General features: G+C 46.6%; 1 protein-coding gene across 13 annotated transcripts in view; it reads right to left on the bottom strand.

Moving 5' to 3' along the window:
• Nucleotides 1–84: 84 nt before the first annotated feature.
• LOC125739600 (disco-interacting protein 2 homolog C) overlaps nucleotides 85–17680 on the bottom strand; it is a 112303-nt gene continuing 94707 nt past the window's right edge. For 8 of the 13 annotated variants that reach the window (XM_049009861.1, XM_049009862.1, XM_049009863.1 and 5 more), the window contains 12 exons: nucleotides 17568–17679; nucleotides 17193–17302; nucleotides 14522–14652; nucleotides 13595–13763; nucleotides 12687–12857; nucleotides 11174–11203; nucleotides 9497–9558; nucleotides 5987–6044; nucleotides 5791–5865; nucleotides 5216–5390; nucleotides 3894–4017; nucleotides 85–3550 (listed from right to left, as the gene is read on the bottom strand). In XM_049009861.1, coding sequence (XP_048865818.1) covers nucleotides 3298–3550; nucleotides 3894–4017; nucleotides 5216–5390; nucleotides 5791–5865; nucleotides 5987–6044; nucleotides 9497–9558; nucleotides 11174–11203; nucleotides 12687–12857; nucleotides 13595–13763; nucleotides 14522–14652; nucleotides 17193–17302; nucleotides 17568–17679 — 1470 coding nt within the window. In that variant the 3' untranslated portion in view covers nucleotides 85–3297. The remainder of the gene's footprint in view (nucleotides 3551–3893; nucleotides 4018–5215; nucleotides 5391–5790; nucleotides 5866–5986; nucleotides 6045–9496; nucleotides 9559–11173; nucleotides 11204–12686; nucleotides 12858–13594; nucleotides 13764–14521; nucleotides 14653–17192; nucleotides 17303–17567; nucleotide 17680) is intronic. The other 5 variants (XM_049009865.1, XM_049009867.1, XM_049009869.1 and 2 more) reach the window with 1 other exon arrangement.

Here is a 17680-nt window from a genome sequence, read left to right as displayed (position 1 = left end):
AAAATATGGCAAATTTTACACGTCTGTTTTATGCATGTCTGTGAAGCCATCAAGCGTATTCTCACTTTGACACGGAGCCAAGCGTGAAGGTGTTCACAGCAACAAAAATAAAAGCTTTTATTTTGTTCATTTGAATATAAAATAGGCGTCATCACAGATGTACAAAGCATCCTGGCGGCTTTAATATAACAAAGTTTGTCTGTTTCAGCGGAGATGGGGGGGCGGGGGTGGAGTGATTACATAAAATGACCGCGAAGGAGCGGCTCAGCTCTGACGACGTAATGTTGCTGACGATCAGTCGTCTTTGCAGCTCAGGTTGTCAAGCAGGGATTATCCTACATAATAAGCACCACAAGGGAATTAATTTTCACGATCAGTTAGTGCATATAAATAGGATCATTTCCGTATATCCTCCGTTTTTGTACTTTTATTTACTTTTGAACTTGTGCATTGTCTCTTCATGTAATAATTCAATTTCCTTTATTTTTTAATTGAAAACTGCAATAGGAGTGCTATATGACAACACAATAGAGCACTTTTTTTTTGTTTTACATTCGTATGCATGTTTTTGTTTTAAAATCTACAGTACAGAATCTAATACAGGACAGTCCTTTATTGCTAAGCCCCCCTACGGACAAAAACGATCCTTCCACTTTTTTATATAATTAAATAGGAAAAATCGCCCAGCTGACAATGGTACAGAAATGTAACATCACGAACGACGGCGTGTCAAAGGGATACCTTAAAAGTAAATAACCAGCAGTCAGTCCCTGTACTGTTTGGTATGACAATAGAGTAAAATTCTGCTAAGTGAAACCCATTGCAGAATGTGGGACTGGCAGCCAGAGGTTTACCCCTGCAACACGCAAACATTAGATCATTTATACATAATGATGACATCTGTGACTTACTGAGTGGCGACGCAATAAAGTTATAGCACAGTGTAATAGAGGTGCCCCCTAGTGGCTGGTTGAGAAGTCTTTGAAGAGGTGTGATAATGGGGATGTTCTGCGGTGCTGATGTGAGAGATTCTGTCTGTTACCATGACAGCACAAATGCCAGGGACACCTGATGGACGCACCTTATTGCATCTGAATGTGGGAGAGCAGGCAACACCCATTAGCCAAAAGTGTCGTAATACTTAATACACAAACAAGAATTTCCAAACACACCGGAACCATATAAAATAAATGTTTTCTGTGACCGACGATATTTACATGCAGACCAGCTCACAAATGTGTTTGAAATTTCCAGGAAAATATGCTAAAAAAAAAAAAAAGTGTAATTTCTCTTCAATATGAAAACATTTTTGTTTTATTCCGTTATATTATCTTCATCACTTCTAAAGAGGCTAAGACAATTTTTTTTTAAATCATTATGCCATTATTTGTGATTCCTGCAAAGAAAATCCCAATCTACAAAAACGGAAACATAGACCGAACATTTCCCGCTTTAACTGAAACTTACAAATAGACACTCACACGTCCATCATCATCTTGACAGCGATACGATCATCATTCCAAAAACAATGAAGCTGAAACCATTACGATAAGCCTCACTAACCAGTGACTATGTTACCAAAACCTTTGACTGTAATCCCACAAGCATCTTTCCACTGGTTTCAATTCAAGCGATTCACCTTCATTACCCACTCACACTGCAATGCATATATTATGACAGAAATTGTCACGATTGCACTTATCTCCTGCATTTCATGTAACACCAGTTTTGCACTATAGATCTTCTGCAGACAAACTGATTTAAATGATAGAAGACAGGAACAAGAATGATCCCAGCAGCATTATCAGGTGATCATGCGTCACTGTTTGTTACATCTCCAATCGTAAAAATTTGTGTTCTTCCTGGATAGAGGAGAATAAAGTTTTTTACATATAATGGCGATGTGACCTTATGAGCTTTAAGGTGAGAATGACATAAGCTTCTCGTGCGTTTCGGATCGTTTATAATCAGTGTCTGTTTCCAGAAGACCGCTGAACATTCATAAAACCCAGATCAAGACTTCTCTGCGGGTGAATGAAGGTACCTAACTAAACTCCAATATTTACACTCGACGCTGTTCGGATTGGCCATCAACAAGGCAGTGAAAAAACAAAAAAGTACGAAAAAACCGTCACTGCTAAAGGAAAGGTGCAATTTCTGTCCAAATACATTTGGGCTTAAAGTGTCATCCAAGTTACCCTTTTGGTGTCTGTTCCACGCCTTGGGGCGCCCGTCCTCTGAGGACATCTTTTACGTTCTCGAAACCGCGTGTCACTCGAACAATGAAACAACAACAGATTTATCTACAACAACAGACACCATGCAAGTGAGAAGTACTGCATTTCAGGCGTTTTCATTCGTCACATCTAGGTGTTTCTATGTTTATATATATATATAAACATATATATATATGTGTGTGTGTGTGTTTTAATATATATTTTATATACTTGATGTGATACTATTCACTCAAGATACAAGGCTTTGCTTTATATTATCAAATATTTAAAGAGACAGACATTCTTAAATGTCTTCCCTTATATACTTCTAAAAAAAATAAATTAAAAGTTTTGTACATAATTACATGATATGACGTCATGTTCTTCCTTTCCACACAACGTTGCCAATCCGGCTGTCATTGTGGAAGCAGAACCGCGAACCCACTTGGGATCCCTGTAAAGTTGTTACACCGCTACAAAACGAATCTAGACAGCAAACCATAAGCGCGTGGTTGAAAACACAACATAAAAAAGTACCTCTTTGTAGTTTAGTCAAGTTTTATGGACTAAACAGACGTCCTGTATCGAAACATATCTATATTTGTTATGCTTTATATCTTAAAAACAGTTGACAACTCAAAATACAATTTGCCACAGTATGTAAATATCTTAAAAAATACCCTTACCTCTTAGAGGGCATATTAAAAATGAGCAACTTCAGCATACATAATGTGAAAATATAGAACCACACCTACTTCAAAAGCACTATCCAATTAAGCAAGATGTGTGAAGTGCTGCTCTTTCTCCTCAGCCAATTGGATGACGCTTCTGTCAGCTGAGCTCACCGCCACATCTCCCACCCTGTCTCCCCCTATATCGCTCTTGCCCATCAGGAGTGCTTTTCCAAAACCTCAAGGCATCTCAGATCCCTCTACGCCGGGCTCTCGCTCCGAGGTTTCCACAACATTTACAAGGTGGTTGTCAATGGTGCAGGAGATGCGACGCATATGGAATTTTCCCGCCGCAGGGTGGGGGGTGCCGGGTACGTGGGGGTGCCGGGTGCATGGGGGTGGAGGTGGACCTACATGTTGTAGGCCACGTAGATAGGGTCCAGCTGGTCGGCCAGGAATCCGTCACGGAGGTGCATACGCTGCTTCTCACCGCGTGAGTTGATGGGGATGACGCCTACATCCACCACCACCACCACACCAACAATCAGGTAGTGCTCCTCCAGCACGGAGTTGGTCACCAGCGGCACCAGGTCCAACGCCTCCTGCTCTGAGCCGTCCAGCTCCACAACCACCACCAGAAGGTTGGTCCAGGTGAACACCGCGCTGGGGAGAGGGAAAGTGGGGGACAAGAGCGAATAACACTGGGTCTTCAGCCAAAGTCGCGTTCCAGCACATGAAGCGCTCATTGGGGAAGCAAATCCCATCTGAGAAGGCAGCATGATCTGGGTCAGTGATTGAGGAACCTGGCCTTGCTGAGAAGTACAGTAAATGTAGGGATTAAACACAGGAAAAAATACCTGCTGAGCAGAGTACTCCACTCTGTATTGCACCTGCACACATAGTGCAGAAGATGTTTCTCAATCGTGTGATGGCCAAAGATCATAGGGAAATGATAGAAGCACAGTATGCCGGTCCGGTTTTGCACCAGCTGCAAAAATCTGCTCACCATTCCATGATGCTCTTGTGGGTCCTGATGACCGATGTCTCTATGTCGATGGGGTGGTACCTCATCCCTCGAAGCTCCATGGCCTCATCCAGGGCACCAACCACATACAGGGCATCATGTCTCTCTGTGGGACAAGAAATAATGCTGTCTGACAGGCAAACAAGCATCCCTCGTTTGGGGAGAAGGTAATGCTGTCTGACAGGCAAACAAGCATCCCTCATTCGAGGACAAGGTAATGCTGTCTGACAGGCAAACAAGCATCCCTCATTTGGGGAGAAGGTAATGCTGCCTGGCAGGCAAACAAGCATCCCTCATTCGGGGAGAAGGTAATGCTGTCTGACAGGCAAACAAGCATCCCTCATTTGGGGAGAAGGTAATGCTGCCTGGCAGGCAAACAAGCATCCCTCATTCGGGGAGAAGGTAATGCTGTCTGACAGGCAAACAAGCATCCCTCATTTGAGGACAAGGTAATGCTGCCTGGCAGGCAAACAAGCATCCCTCATTTGGGGAGAAGGTAATGCTGCTTGGCAGGCAAACAAGCATCCCTCATTTGGGGAGAAGGTAATGCTGTCTGACAGGCAAACAAGCATCCCTCATTCGAGGACAAGGTAATGCTGCCTGGCAGGCAAACAAGCATCCCTCATTTGGGGAGAAGGTAATGCTGTCTGACAGGCAAACAAGCATCCCTCATTCGAGGACAAGGTAATGCTGCCTGGCAGGCAAACAAGCATCCCTCATTTGGGGAGAAGGTAATGCTGTCTGACAGGCAAACAAGCTTCCCTCATTTGGGGAGAAGGTAATGCTGTCTGGCAAGCAAACAAGCATCCCTCATTCGGGGACAAGGTAATGCTGCCTGGCAAGCAAACAAGCATCCCTCATTCGGGGACAAGGTAATGCTGCCTGGCAGGCAAACAAGCATCCCTCATTCGGGGAGAAGGTAATGCTGCCTGGCAGGCAAACAAGCATCCCTCATTCGGGGACAAGGTAATGCTGCCTGGCAGGCAAACAAGCATCCCTCATTCGGGGACAAGGTAATGCTGCCTGGCAGGCAAACAAGCATCCCTCATTCGGGGACAAGGTAATGCTGCCTGGCAGGCAAACAAGCATCCCTCATTCGGCGACAAGGTAATGCTGTTTGACAAGCCTACCAGCATTCAGGACTGTGTCATTTATTAGGAGGCATGAAGCAGTCCTGTGGCATTAGCCACTCATTAAGTGCTTCTTTTTTTAGAAAATGCACCAGAGGCAAATTAACAGCTCTATACATATAAACAGGTACTGTAAGGCCTTTTTCAAACAGGACATTTTTCAAATGTCCTCACCACCACTGGCATCCGTCAGCTCGGTCCTCCTCAGGAAGCCCAGGTAGCCGGTGCGCGCCCACACCGTCTGCGTGTCGCCGAAGCTCAGCCGCGAGCTGAAGTGGTCCGACTGCAGGGACTCGTCGCCGTACACCGTGAAGTATCCGCTGGCGTTGTGGCTGCTGTGAACCCAGATCTGCAGAGGACAGATAAGGACAGACACTGTTCCACTCTGCTTGTATTTCACACTTGGGATACCAAGTACAGATTAAAAGTACCACAGATTAAAAATCAACAAAAGGGCACATAGACAAGATAAAATCAGTGCATCTGTATTCAGTCAAGAGGGCTAAGCTTCCCTTTACATCTTTCAAGGCACTTAATGCATGATCTGTCCCCTCTGCTTATTAAGAAACACATTCAGAATCGGTATAATCATATTAGGTTAGTTTCTCTTGTGTTAGTTTCCTTTTCTCGCTTTGTGACATTTTGTCATAATGGAAATACATCCTCGAAGGACGGAGGGCCACCAGGTAAAGGCTGTGACTGACTATGGGGCACCGTGAGGTGGGGGGCATTAATGACGCGATACTGACCTCCCCCAGGTGAGAGTCACCCAATGGGCCCTTGGTCTCCGGGTTGGCGATGATGATCCGAACTCCGGGCAGAATCTAGAAAGGTTTTCGGACATAGTCATTCTACCGCCATGCAGAATGAAACGCGAGCCGAAGCTCTAAGCAATTCGGCATTCGAGGATCTCCAATGTGCATTAAACAGCAGCGTGTCACTCACCTTCCCAGACTCCATGAGTGGCAGACTGTGTGGCGAACCCCTCTCCACAAGACGGACCCTGAAGGACAAAACGGACATGGGATCTAGGAGGTGATGCTGCTGGAGGAGTCTTCCTCATGGCTCTGGTGGAGAAGCGTCTACTGAGTGCGGCAGTATCAAGCACTTTAATCATATTGAGAATCTCTCGGTTTGAGCTCGGCAAGTCTGTTCGTATAAGGTCATCCGTCATATTGTGAGTGACACTCCAGGGAAGTGTTAGAAGTTTTAATGTTCTGCGTGTTTAAGTGCCAAACATCAACATGGGCTGTTACGGTCCAATGGGTGTGATATGGCCAGTGGCGCCACGCATGCAGGAAGCAGGTGAAAGGCAGCGCTGAAAGGATTTAGTTTGGAGACGCGCACCAGAAGCTGTGTTGTGTGCTTAATCGCTTCGGCGTTCTTGGGGGGGTTTGTGCAAAAGAATCGCGTCATCAGAGACTGGAGAGGCAGCCGGTAAGGAGAGAAATTTATTTATATTGTGAGCAGGGTTACTGTTGCTGCCGGCGAAATCTGCTGCCGTGGCTGATAATTACTGTGACTATGCTGGTGACTGTAGCGTTTCTCTTGAAGTACAAGTTTGATGAGTGGTATCATTACGAGTTTGGTCTGGCATAATTGATTGTTGATGATTAAGAGTTTTGCTCCGGTTAGTTTAAATATGAAGAGAACGGTGGTTGAGCTGTAGGATAAAAAGCAGGTGTGTTGTTAGCAGAGAGATGTATACAGACAATGTGTGTAGGGGGGGCGGATATTTATTTTATAATATGAATGTAATGTGCATCGATATTTTCTAACAAGATGTCATTTTTAGAAGGTATCCATTCACTTTATTAAAATGAAATAACTGATTGATTATGTAATGCTGGTGTTTGTATTTGTACCTGCATTTGCATATTTGCACATTACTGGGTGTCCATTGGCTGTGCTCAGGTGTATGTAACAACTTGGGCTCTGTTTCTTTTTCTTGTTTGCTTAAAGGTAAAGGTTTTCTACCTGATTTTATCTGGTGGCAACATTGTTTACCTTGCCGAGGTCCAAGTAAAAGGAAAATAAGGACAAAAAAGAAATAGAGGGGTTGCCTTGTCTGTCGAGTGGAATCCAGTTAAACTTCCAAGTGGATGTTGTTACTCCTTTCAAGTTGGGGAAATTACAAAAAGTAAAAAAATAAATAAATAAGGGAGCAACTTGATATTGTGTGTTTAAGTGCCAAACATGATTGTGATTTGACTAAATGATTAGTGCAGCAGAGAAAGGAAATAAGAATTTAGTGATTAATTGTCATTGTTGACACACCACAGCACACAGCGCACAACCACGAAATGTGTCCTCTGCATTTAACCCGTATGTGACATCGTGACGTAGCAGGGGGCAGCTAATTCAGCGCCCGGGGAGCAGTGCTTGGGGGAAGTACCTTGCTCAGGGTGCCTCAGTGGTACCTTGCTGGTCAGGGATTCGAACCTGCAATCTTTCAATTACGAGTGTGCTTCCTTAACCATTAAGCCACCACTGCCCACCACTGATGAACGACAAGTGGCATTTGCACCGATGATCGTTTTCAAAGATGTAGCATTGATTATCTTAATGGGGTCAACCATGGCAGCTGAGGTTGGTATCTGAGTCTACGTCCACTCTGTTACTTTTTCATTTAAAAATAAAGACATTAGTCTCTGTTTTCGCCCTTTCATCCACACTACCCCGGAGTTTTCATCTACTAAAAACATTGACCTTTGAACACCTATTCAGAGCTGTAGACTTCTGAAATCTTCATTTTCGTGGTGCCTTGCAGTGTGGATGAGTGAAAACAAAGACTCACAAAAACGCAAACTCTAAAAGTGCCCTAATTGGTCCCCACTCATCACATGATTTAGTTACAACCCCTCATTGCCTGATTGGTCACCTGGTCGTTCCTACACAGAAGCAAATAGTATTCCAACATGACGAATATGGAGGAGCTGCTCTCAATAATGCTGTCGCCACCAGGTGAACACAGCGTGAATGCTACATATTTGTGGGAAAAATAAACTAATTTACTGGTGACTGTCAATTCGCTTGCCCAATGTTTGTTAATAGCTACATCATATATGTTTTCCCTCGTTTCAGTGTGGATGGAAATCGCCTTTGTTTAAAAACTCTTAAAACAAAAAAGCAGTGTGGATGTAGCTTGAAACAGATCCTGCTTTTGGAGAACGTGTCAGCTGCAATAGCTGTGGCTGCCATTCGTCAAAGGTACATCATCTTAACACTTAAATATGGCAGTATAATAGTTAATAACACAATATTACACCACGATTGTGATGGAGTTTATCTTAAAAGACACACCCAGCACATAGGCTACAAAGCAGAGTTCAACTCAGGACATTTCATGGATCCTGAATGAACTCCAGAACATCCTAGTTCTCCTAGCAGAACCACTAGCAGGTCGCTACCCGGATATAGGAATGACTCCCCCAGGGTTGCCAGCTCTCACGCATCTGGCATGACCCTCACGCTTTCTGACTGTCATACTTACGCAAGAAATCTTACGGCAAGTCTTTATTATTCCATTATAAATCTAAATTTAGCTACATCATAAGTGTTGGCGTACAATGCAGACCCTACAGACTATGTATAAGGTAAACTCTTACATACATGTAAAGGCGTGCGCAGACGTGTCTCGAACTGAGAATCTCATAACCGGTCAGATGAACAAAGCTGGCAACCCTGCAGTGTGTGTCTGAAACTCTCATGGACACTCCTTCCCTTTAGCATCCTTATCTCCTGCGCACACCACACATTTATGACATCACAGGCGTCTAGACATGCATGGTGTATCTACAAGCTCCAGCTCCCCTGCTATAGCTTGTCGCCATCTGTAGGTTCAGCATTTTACCTCCAAATCGCCATCAGTTCTGCAAGAACCCCTCAAACGCTTGGCATCTAAGCCTTCTTGCATTACGTTCACCGTGTTTTTCTTACATTCGTTATTATCAACCAAGGGAGGCGATTTATCCAAAGTTCCCAATAACACCGGCAACCGTAAAGGTACAAAGCGTGTGACTGTGACACGAGCAAGAGAGCACCGAGCCTGAATCCCTCCCAACGGCCCTCTTTCGATCGTACATCCAGGACCATAAAAACTAGATTTATGGCAGCGTGCAGCCCAATCTTATTGGTAAATGATGTCATCTCCAGCAGTTTCCCAGAGAAGGGTCTTGCAACATTCCACGCAAAGGCAGAGGAAAGTCCAGCTTAAAAAAAATTAAACAGGACCATCCATGGCTTACAAAACTGCATGGTCTGTGAAGATGGAAAGTTTAGCAACTGTGAATATAGGCGGTTTAGTAAAACTGACCAGTGAGGACAGAGGTATTAGTAACACCATAATGGTGATCCAAGGGAGTAAAAATCCCCAACTTCCCATGACTATTTTGGCAAAAACCAAAGTTAATTCTGAATGGTAAACTGTTACAACAGGAGCATCTGAACACTCACCGGTCATGTCTCAAGGCTCTCATGTCCACAAACACAGTGGTGGGGTCCGGTCCTGAAGTGCCCTGCAAAAGAGTAGCCCACAGTCAGCAGACCACATCTGTCTCCAGCACAACCGCCATCATCCATGAGCATCAGCCAGTTAGACCTCGGGGAAGCCACGCAAAGAACGGGGCACGAGGCGGAGAGAACGAGGCAAGGACCCCAATGCTGCGTGCTCGGGGAGCGTAGGGGAGAGCAGCCGGAGAACGTGCACGGGAGCGAAGGGCGGATGGCTGAGCTACCTTAATGTTCGGGAGCTATTTTGGGTCCAGAATATGAGGACAAAAAAAAAAAAAAAAAAACACAAGCGGCTGATGAAAGTTAAGGTGGACTGGAAATTAGACATCAATGAACGGGACAATGTTTAGCTTCAGGGCAACGGGACCTACAGTCACACTTCCTTCTGAGTCGGTGGCAGGAGTGGCAGGGAATGCCCCACACCAACCGAAAAGCATCCTTTCCCTTTAAGGTTTGAATAAATTCACCCTACTACTGCCAGTTTCCCCAGTGCCAAAGTCAACACCAGAACACTTCTGGGCATGCAGGTGGGGCAGTACGAACGATAAAACGCGGCATATTCACGTAGCTGTCACTTAAAAGTCAACCAAAATGAAAAACCAAAAAATAAACAATAAAATGAAGTGGATTCATATAAACAGAGAACCTAAGCCTGGTATTAGCAGGCTGAGAGCCTAGTCCAGCGTTAGGCGAGCAGGCCAGTCCAGTTCTTCGGGAAACGGGGTAAAAATAAACAACTAGATGAGCCACCCCTCACCAGAGCAGGGTTCGTGGACCTGCTGGAGAACACGGGGCAAGTTAAGCATTAAAAAATGCAGTATATGTAACTAGAAGAAGACATTGGAGGAGAACAGCATTAAAACAATGTGCCGTCATGGCTGGTATAACAGCAACCATGACGGACTTGGTTCTCATGGAAACTAGGCCAAATTAACAGCAGTCACTGAACACACTTTTATCCTACTGCTAGTTACCACCTCCAATCCCCGTGTTAACATCCAGCAGCTCCGTGCGAGACGACTGGCCTTCAGGTGGTCACATGCGCTCCACCTCGACGTTTCAGCTTGCCTCTAAAAATAACCCCTGGAGGCAGCAGAAGCATTCCCAGTCTGGCAGACCTGCTGGCCGCAGCAAACACTGTCATTCAACAGCCCCGGGATTCCATTATCCTCAGCGTAGGCAAAACCGCTCCGTGGAGAGAGGAGCAGCAACCGATTCAAGCGTGAACCTCATACAAATATAATGGATATACACACCCATCTTCTTTTAATGTATTTTCACTTCATGAAAATACAAATAGCTAAAGTGTTGCCTCTTTACTTTCTGTGAGATTGGGGGAATATTGGCAGCAATTTTATTCTCGCGGCAGGTTTCAGCGGCGCAGACATTTTTATCGATTACCGATTACGGAAGGTATGATGGCAGTGTCCCTGCTGTACCCAGAGCCTTATCCCCTTCGGTCACCAGTGCAGCGCCACCTGCCACCTGCCCCCAGGAGCACGGCCTGCCTCCTTAAGCACCCCCGCCCTCTCCCAGCTCGCTACCCTCAATCCCATCATGCCCTGGCTTTTGAACCTGCTGCGTATTATTTGCATAGTAAGGGAAGGTAAAAATCCCTACCTGCTCGGCAAACGTCCCCAGCCTGTGAGGCTAAAGCAGCGGGGAAGGATGTTGAGGATGAGGAAGAGGAGGAAAGAAGGGGGGGGGGGGGGGATGAAGACAAAACCAAGTATGAGAGATGTGGGTGGAGATTACGCAACAAAGCAAGGGGAAAAATAAAAATAAAAGAAAAATGAAAAATGTCAAATATAGAAATGCGAAATAAAAAGAGCTCTCCTGTTCACACGAAGTAGCCAGACCAAACACATGCCGGCATCCAGCTACTCTAGTAAGTTAAACTGCTCAACGACTCTCACCTACGACCCTTCTACTGGAGTAACAGGTGTTTACAGTGTAAAAATAATGAAATTACATTTACATCATTACGCATCCGGCAGACATATCGAATTATACACTTTTAAATTACATTCGGTTATAAAACTCATACTGTGAACCACAGGAGCGTTTTTAATATTCATCTTGAGATTTTTGGCATTTACAGTCTACTAAACATATGATTTATATTCTCGTATTTCATGACACACCTTTCTTAATGGACGGTGAGGCTCTTTTGAGGAAGCACACAATCTCAAAAAATATCCTATTAATTTGTTGGCCATTCCTCACCAGTATGCCATGTGGGTAATAATCATATCGTGTGAAATGGTGTTTAGGATGAGAAACGGGAACCGGCCATGGAGTCTTTAGGAATGTGGGGAATGACCCCGCCTGCTCCCCCCCCCCCCCCATCTCACCAAATCATTCTGATGACCTCTTGCCCTCTCGGGATCCCCTCAGTCTAGGTTAACTACCAGTCATGGTCATTAGGGGACCAGGAGCCCCCATGGTGGCAATGTGGAAACGAGGATCGTTTCACTTGTCAATTTGGCGTGAGAAAAAAAACTACATGGATTTCAATGATTGCTGCCCCAGGGCATTATGGGTACTTTTTCAATAAACATTTTTTCAGGCGCTAACTTCGCATCTTCCACATCTTAACCATGACAGGGTGCACACGTTACTCTACAAATATAGCAGCAATAAATCAGACTATAATTAAAACAATTTTACTATTATCCAAATGGAAATGTGAGGACAGTAAATTCCCTCCTGCTGCTGCAAGCCCTGAAGAAAACCAAACTTGATTCTCTTTGTCACACTCGTAAATTACACCCTAACCAGAAAATGTCTTTTATTAAGCACCACCGTCTGACAATTTCCACAGAAATATGTTCATTGTTTCGGCTAAAAAAAACATGATATTACTGCGGTAAAAAAAACAAGGTGAGGAAAATGGAAAACAAAGGAAAGACTTTGACAATGACATTTTTCCACCTGAAGAGGGCAGCACTGGCACCTCTTTGCTGCAACTGGGGAGAATGCCATTCTATCCCCATGGGGTCTTTCTTATTCACAATGCACTCAGAACATTCCAGCAGACAGTCAGATGGAGAGACAGTGGGTGGGGAAGGGGAGGTGGAGCTTGTATGTGCTGGGAGGAGCTTGTGCATGGTGGGCGGGGCTTGGAACCCACCTGCAGGCAAATGGCCAGGTTGACCCTGCAGCCGAAGGAGGTGCTGACGGCACGTGGGTGGAGGCCCAGGTCCTTGAAGAGCTTGGAGAAGGACTGGGTCAGGGCTATCCTAGGCCTTTCCTCAGCTACCACCACGCAGGTCCTCACGCGGGACAGGTCCAATCCTCGAGTCTGGGGGGGGGGGGGTGCAGTTTAAATGGTACAGTCCACAGGGATAGGCAAATTCCAGCTATGCGGTTCGTGCAGATGGGGGCCATACCATGGAGCTGAGGAGTGTCTGAAATTCTTGGATCCAATCATTCTCACACAGTTCACGAAACCATATGGACTTAACGGTGATCCTGTGTTTAACAATGCTTTAAATCTGAATCTCCAGACACATTATATCAGCATTAAATCAAACATTCCTCCATAAGTAATAGTCACTCAGGCATTAATAAAAGCTTTTTGTATGTGGATTTCAAATATTCTTTAATACGGACCTAAAATGTTTAGAAAATATCTATGAAACTTGAGCAACATCGAGACAGAAAGTTCTGGTTAGAAGTTAATCTGACAACGTGAAAATGCTACGCGGAGCCCTTCGGCGCGCCGATCCCCAGCGGGCACGCTGCGCTCGGCGGTGTGCGTGCCTTGGGTTTCCGAATCACCTCGGAGGCTCTCGCAGACCGGCGCGAGGAGGCTTTCTAAGATACCAGCCAGTCACACAGACTCTGCTTCCTGTGTTTTGCAGGAAATTCTTTGGACCGTATGTTTTTTTGGAGCGAACCAACGGGAGGACCTAAGGAGGGGGGTGGATCCCAACCATACAGGGTGAAGGAGTGCACGGGCTTGTTAGTGCCGAAACACCCCCTAATCAAGCATGGGTCTGCCCCCAGCCATGCTCAGAGGAGAGATGGACGCCGTACCTTGAGCTGCTCCGTCTGGAGGCCCAGTCCCTTGGTGCACAGCTCCATGACAGAGTAGGAGCAGAATGTGTCCCTCACCCGGTACTGGCTCACCGCCATCAGCCACAGTGCGGGGTTCACCTCCAGCTCAGAGGGGGGGATCAGGATGGACTGATGCCCAGAGTAGACACTGCACAGGAGAGAGAAGGGGGCTGTAACACACATCACTGCCCCTGGTACCCAGGGGGGCACCGGCACTTTCAGAGTTCCTGCACCTGCTGAGATGTTTCCATATAAAACTTTTAGTGAGTTTGCTCTAATAACATCCGTAGTCCCCTGGAGGTGGGGGGAGGGGCGGTGTAGGGAGGGACAACCAATCACAGAAGCGCAGAGGCTTTAAAGCAGCTGGACCCGTTTTTCTGCAGCGGCGCCGCTTGCGGGCACTACCCGCGGCTGACGTCTCCGTTAGCACAGATGTTAGAGGAGGACGTTCAGTGCCGAGCTGAGGGACGGTCGGGCACGGCTGTGCCCCGTGTAGAGAGACGTTGTCCACATTTTAATGATCCGTTGTCAGTAAGCGAGGGGTATAAATTTAACCCCCAGAAAAGTCAGCCTCTTATTTCTGGACCTGTACTGGAGGTATGGGGGCTGACTGAGGAGTAAACAGGACTGGTGGGGCTTTTACGACTCTCAGCCAATCTTGGGTGGGGTGCAGCTTTTTGAGCCTCGCTGGTATTCAGTAAGTCATAGTCACTGAGTCTTGGCTGTTTATACGAATCACTGATCCATTCAGCACTAGTCGTCCTGGGTTGTGTGCAAGATCGACGCCATAAAGTGCATGTGATCTGCCGGTGGGTTGTTCGCTGCTCCATCTGTTCTCTATCTGATAAAACGAGGGTGGGGGGAGAAGTACACAGGTTTAAAAAGGAATGGAAGGGGGATTCTCACCTGCACAAGCACCAGAGGACAAAGCCCAGGCCACAGTAGGGGTCCAGGCAGATGGCCACCTCTCGGGACGGGTACAGCTCACATTGAAGCTTGATTGAACGGCAGAAGGCACTGGTGGCAGTGTGAGACATCTAGGTGGAGGACAGAGACCAAGGAAGCTTTTAAGCACCACATCATCCCGGTGGAGGACAGAGACAAAGAAGATGCTTTTAAGCATGACAGGATCTACATAGAGGACAGAGATGAAGAGGATGCTTTTAAGCACAACAGCATTCAGGTGGAGAACAGAGACTAGAGGATGCTTTTAAGCACCATAGCATTCAGGTGGAGGACAGAGACCTAGAGGATGCTTTTAAGCACGACAGCATTCAGGTGGAGGACAGAGACCTAGAGGATGCTTTTAAGCACGACAGCATTCAGGTGGAGGACAGAGACCTAGAGGATGCTTTTAAGCACGACAGCATTCAGGTGGAGGACAGAGACCTAGAGGATGCTTTTAAGCACGACAGCATTCAGATGGAGAACAGAGACCTAGAGGATGCTTTTAAACACCATAGCATTCAGGTGGAGGACAGAGACCTAGAGGATGCTTTTAAACTTCCCCTACTAGCCTGACACCTTTGTATGTTCCCTGAATGTTCTCAATGTAGAGCTTCTGGAAAGGATATAGCTTTGGTTTCAACACTTGTAGGTTGCCAGCTCTCCTACATATGACGTGACACTCACACTTTCAGACTCTCATGCTCAAACAAGAAATCTTTATGACAAATCTACCCCCCTAAACACACATGGTACTCCTACAATACTGGTAGCGACATGTCCCTGCTGTCCATACAGAAATCTATATCCTTAGCTTCTGGACAATAAACAGACTTACGGGAGTCTTGCTCTGCTGAAAGATGTTGTGTGGTTACACTTGTACGTTGTTCATTGGAAGCTCAGCCAAGCTGCACTTGTCCTTAGTCCTTTCCTCAGCAGCATATAGGTTTGTCACGTGCTATTTGCCTCACTTGTACATTGCTTTGGAGTAAAGCATCTGCTAAGTATGCAAATGCATGGACTAAAGCATCTAGGTGCAGGACGCAGACAGAAAGGACTCTTCCATATTAAAGGCCACACTTTAGTATATTTCTGTTATCTAACCTCTTATCTAACAGGCCAGTGGTGCACAAATCAAAAGCTGAGAACGATGGGTATCAGCTCATGTTATCGGATAAAGGTAGACAGTCTGGTTCAGGCAAACAGAGATATAGTACCGCAGCTTTAAATGGGCACAATAGAGAACGACAATGGAGGGAAACCTTCTGGTAGGGTCTCCAGATCTGGAGCTAATGCCTCTGGGGCAAAACGGCACTCAAACCACAGGCACGGCGACTGAAATGCAGCCAGATGCACTGTGTGCTTTCAGGGAGGACACGCCCCCAGCATTCTGCCAGAAAACCCAGAGCCTGGCCACTGTCAGAAATCGCCAGCTGAAGAACAGGCTTTGAAAGAAACCGTTTTCTGGGTCTTTTTTTGGATGGGACACACGCTGTTAGCGCCAAAGGCTAAAGAGAGCGACACGCAGCTAACGGCTAATCAGAACGAACACGCCAGTTAAGTGGCAACAATGGCCTCTAACACCTACCGCGTACTTCTTAATTCAAGTCCTGCTCTCCCCTTCTTTGCGCTGATATTTATATTCTGAATGCCACTTCAGAATCAATTAGAAGATGGCACACCAGGGGCTTAGTCCGCCGATGAAGCCCTGGTATCTGCGGTGTGACGGGGTCCGTGTTTGTTATGCTAATCGAGACCGCGGCTCGTGGCCTTTCAGTACAACTGACCACGACCAGTCCCGTTCAGGCTAAAGTGGCGCGAGGCAGCTAAGCACGCCCTAAGCTCTGGGTGTATTCTGTGCAGCATCCGTCGGCCTTGTTTCTGAGGCGTAGGGAGAGCACGGAGGTTTCCAGGTGGGGCCTCAGGAACAGGGGAGTGGCTGATGATGGGGAAGGGGGTAGTGCCCACCCAAGAGAGACAATCCAAATGTAAGCAATCGCTAGTGATTTAACAGAATCATCCCAGAACACCCTCCCAACATACCCAAATGCCCGCACCAGAAAAGTAAAAAGAAGGGAGAGAGAGAGAGAGAGAGAGAGAGAGAGAGAGAGAGAGAGAGAGAGAGCCAGGAAGCGGCGATCCAGCTCGCAAGGGCTTCCAGTTTGTTTTTGTTAGAGAAGCAGCTATTTCTGTACATTCGGGCAGCTCCCGCTCCTGCTGCCCCAGGGATCCAATAAAATTGCCCAGCTCCATTCTCCGGTCCCCAGGGACCTGTTCCATGTCCCAAGGAACTACTTCTTCAGAACGTTTTAGGCCTCTTTGCTGAACCTCAGAAAACGGCTACACTTTAAAAAGGCAGGAGATCCTCCTGACGACTGATCCGCGGAGATGCCGGCAGCCAATAAGAAGAGCCCCGAATCGCTGAATCTGAGCAGCAGAACTACAGCAGAAGACAAGCTTCCATGTAAATTGATAATCCACAGATAAATGTTACAGACAGACCATAAATCCTGGGGATCCACCCAGGAGGGGAGGTGAACATGGGAGAGCAGTCCTCCTCAGCGCCCCCTATTGGTGAGATGTGTATCAACATGCGAAGGGATGATGGGAGTCGTCTGTCAATGGGGGCTACCTTTACTCCAGCAAGCATGCCGGTGGTGGACACGCTGAAGTCCAGGTAGGCCAGGGTGTCCGGGTTTGAGGGCTTCTGTAAGTGTGGGGGCTTCTTCTTTGGCAAATCATCTGGTGAGAAATGCGAGAACATTTCCAGTTAATGGCTGCTATAGAAGTAACACTCTGAGTCCAGCTAAGAGGTGAGGCCCAGTAGGAGGCGTAGCACTTAAGGAACAGCATCTTAGGAGAGTGACAGCATCTTAGGAGGGTCCACTACAATGGAATGGATTCATGTGAAATGATGTATGTAAGTCTATGCGTGTTGGAGGAGGCCGGTAGTGTGTCTGTCGAAACTGAAGGGGGCGGTGGTGAGGCCTGAGGGCTGCGGTCTCACCCGTGTCCAAGACGGGCGGCCACGTCCTCACATCCACCGCCGCCGTCGCCTCCTTGGACCTCAGCAGCTTGCAGATGGCCTGCGACGTCATCACGCAGGCGGAGCGGCTCACC

The sequence above is a fragment of the Brienomyrus brachyistius genome, chromosome 4 (genome assembly GCF_023856365.1).
Source record: "Brienomyrus brachyistius isolate T26 chromosome 4, BBRACH_0.4, whole genome shotgun sequence".
In the NCBI taxonomy this organism is placed as follows: domain Eukaryota; kingdom Metazoa; phylum Chordata; class Actinopteri; order Osteoglossiformes; family Mormyridae; genus Brienomyrus; species Brienomyrus brachyistius.
The sequence above is the reverse complement of the archived record's forward strand: the minus strand, read 5'-3'. Positions and strand labels throughout refer to the sequence as shown.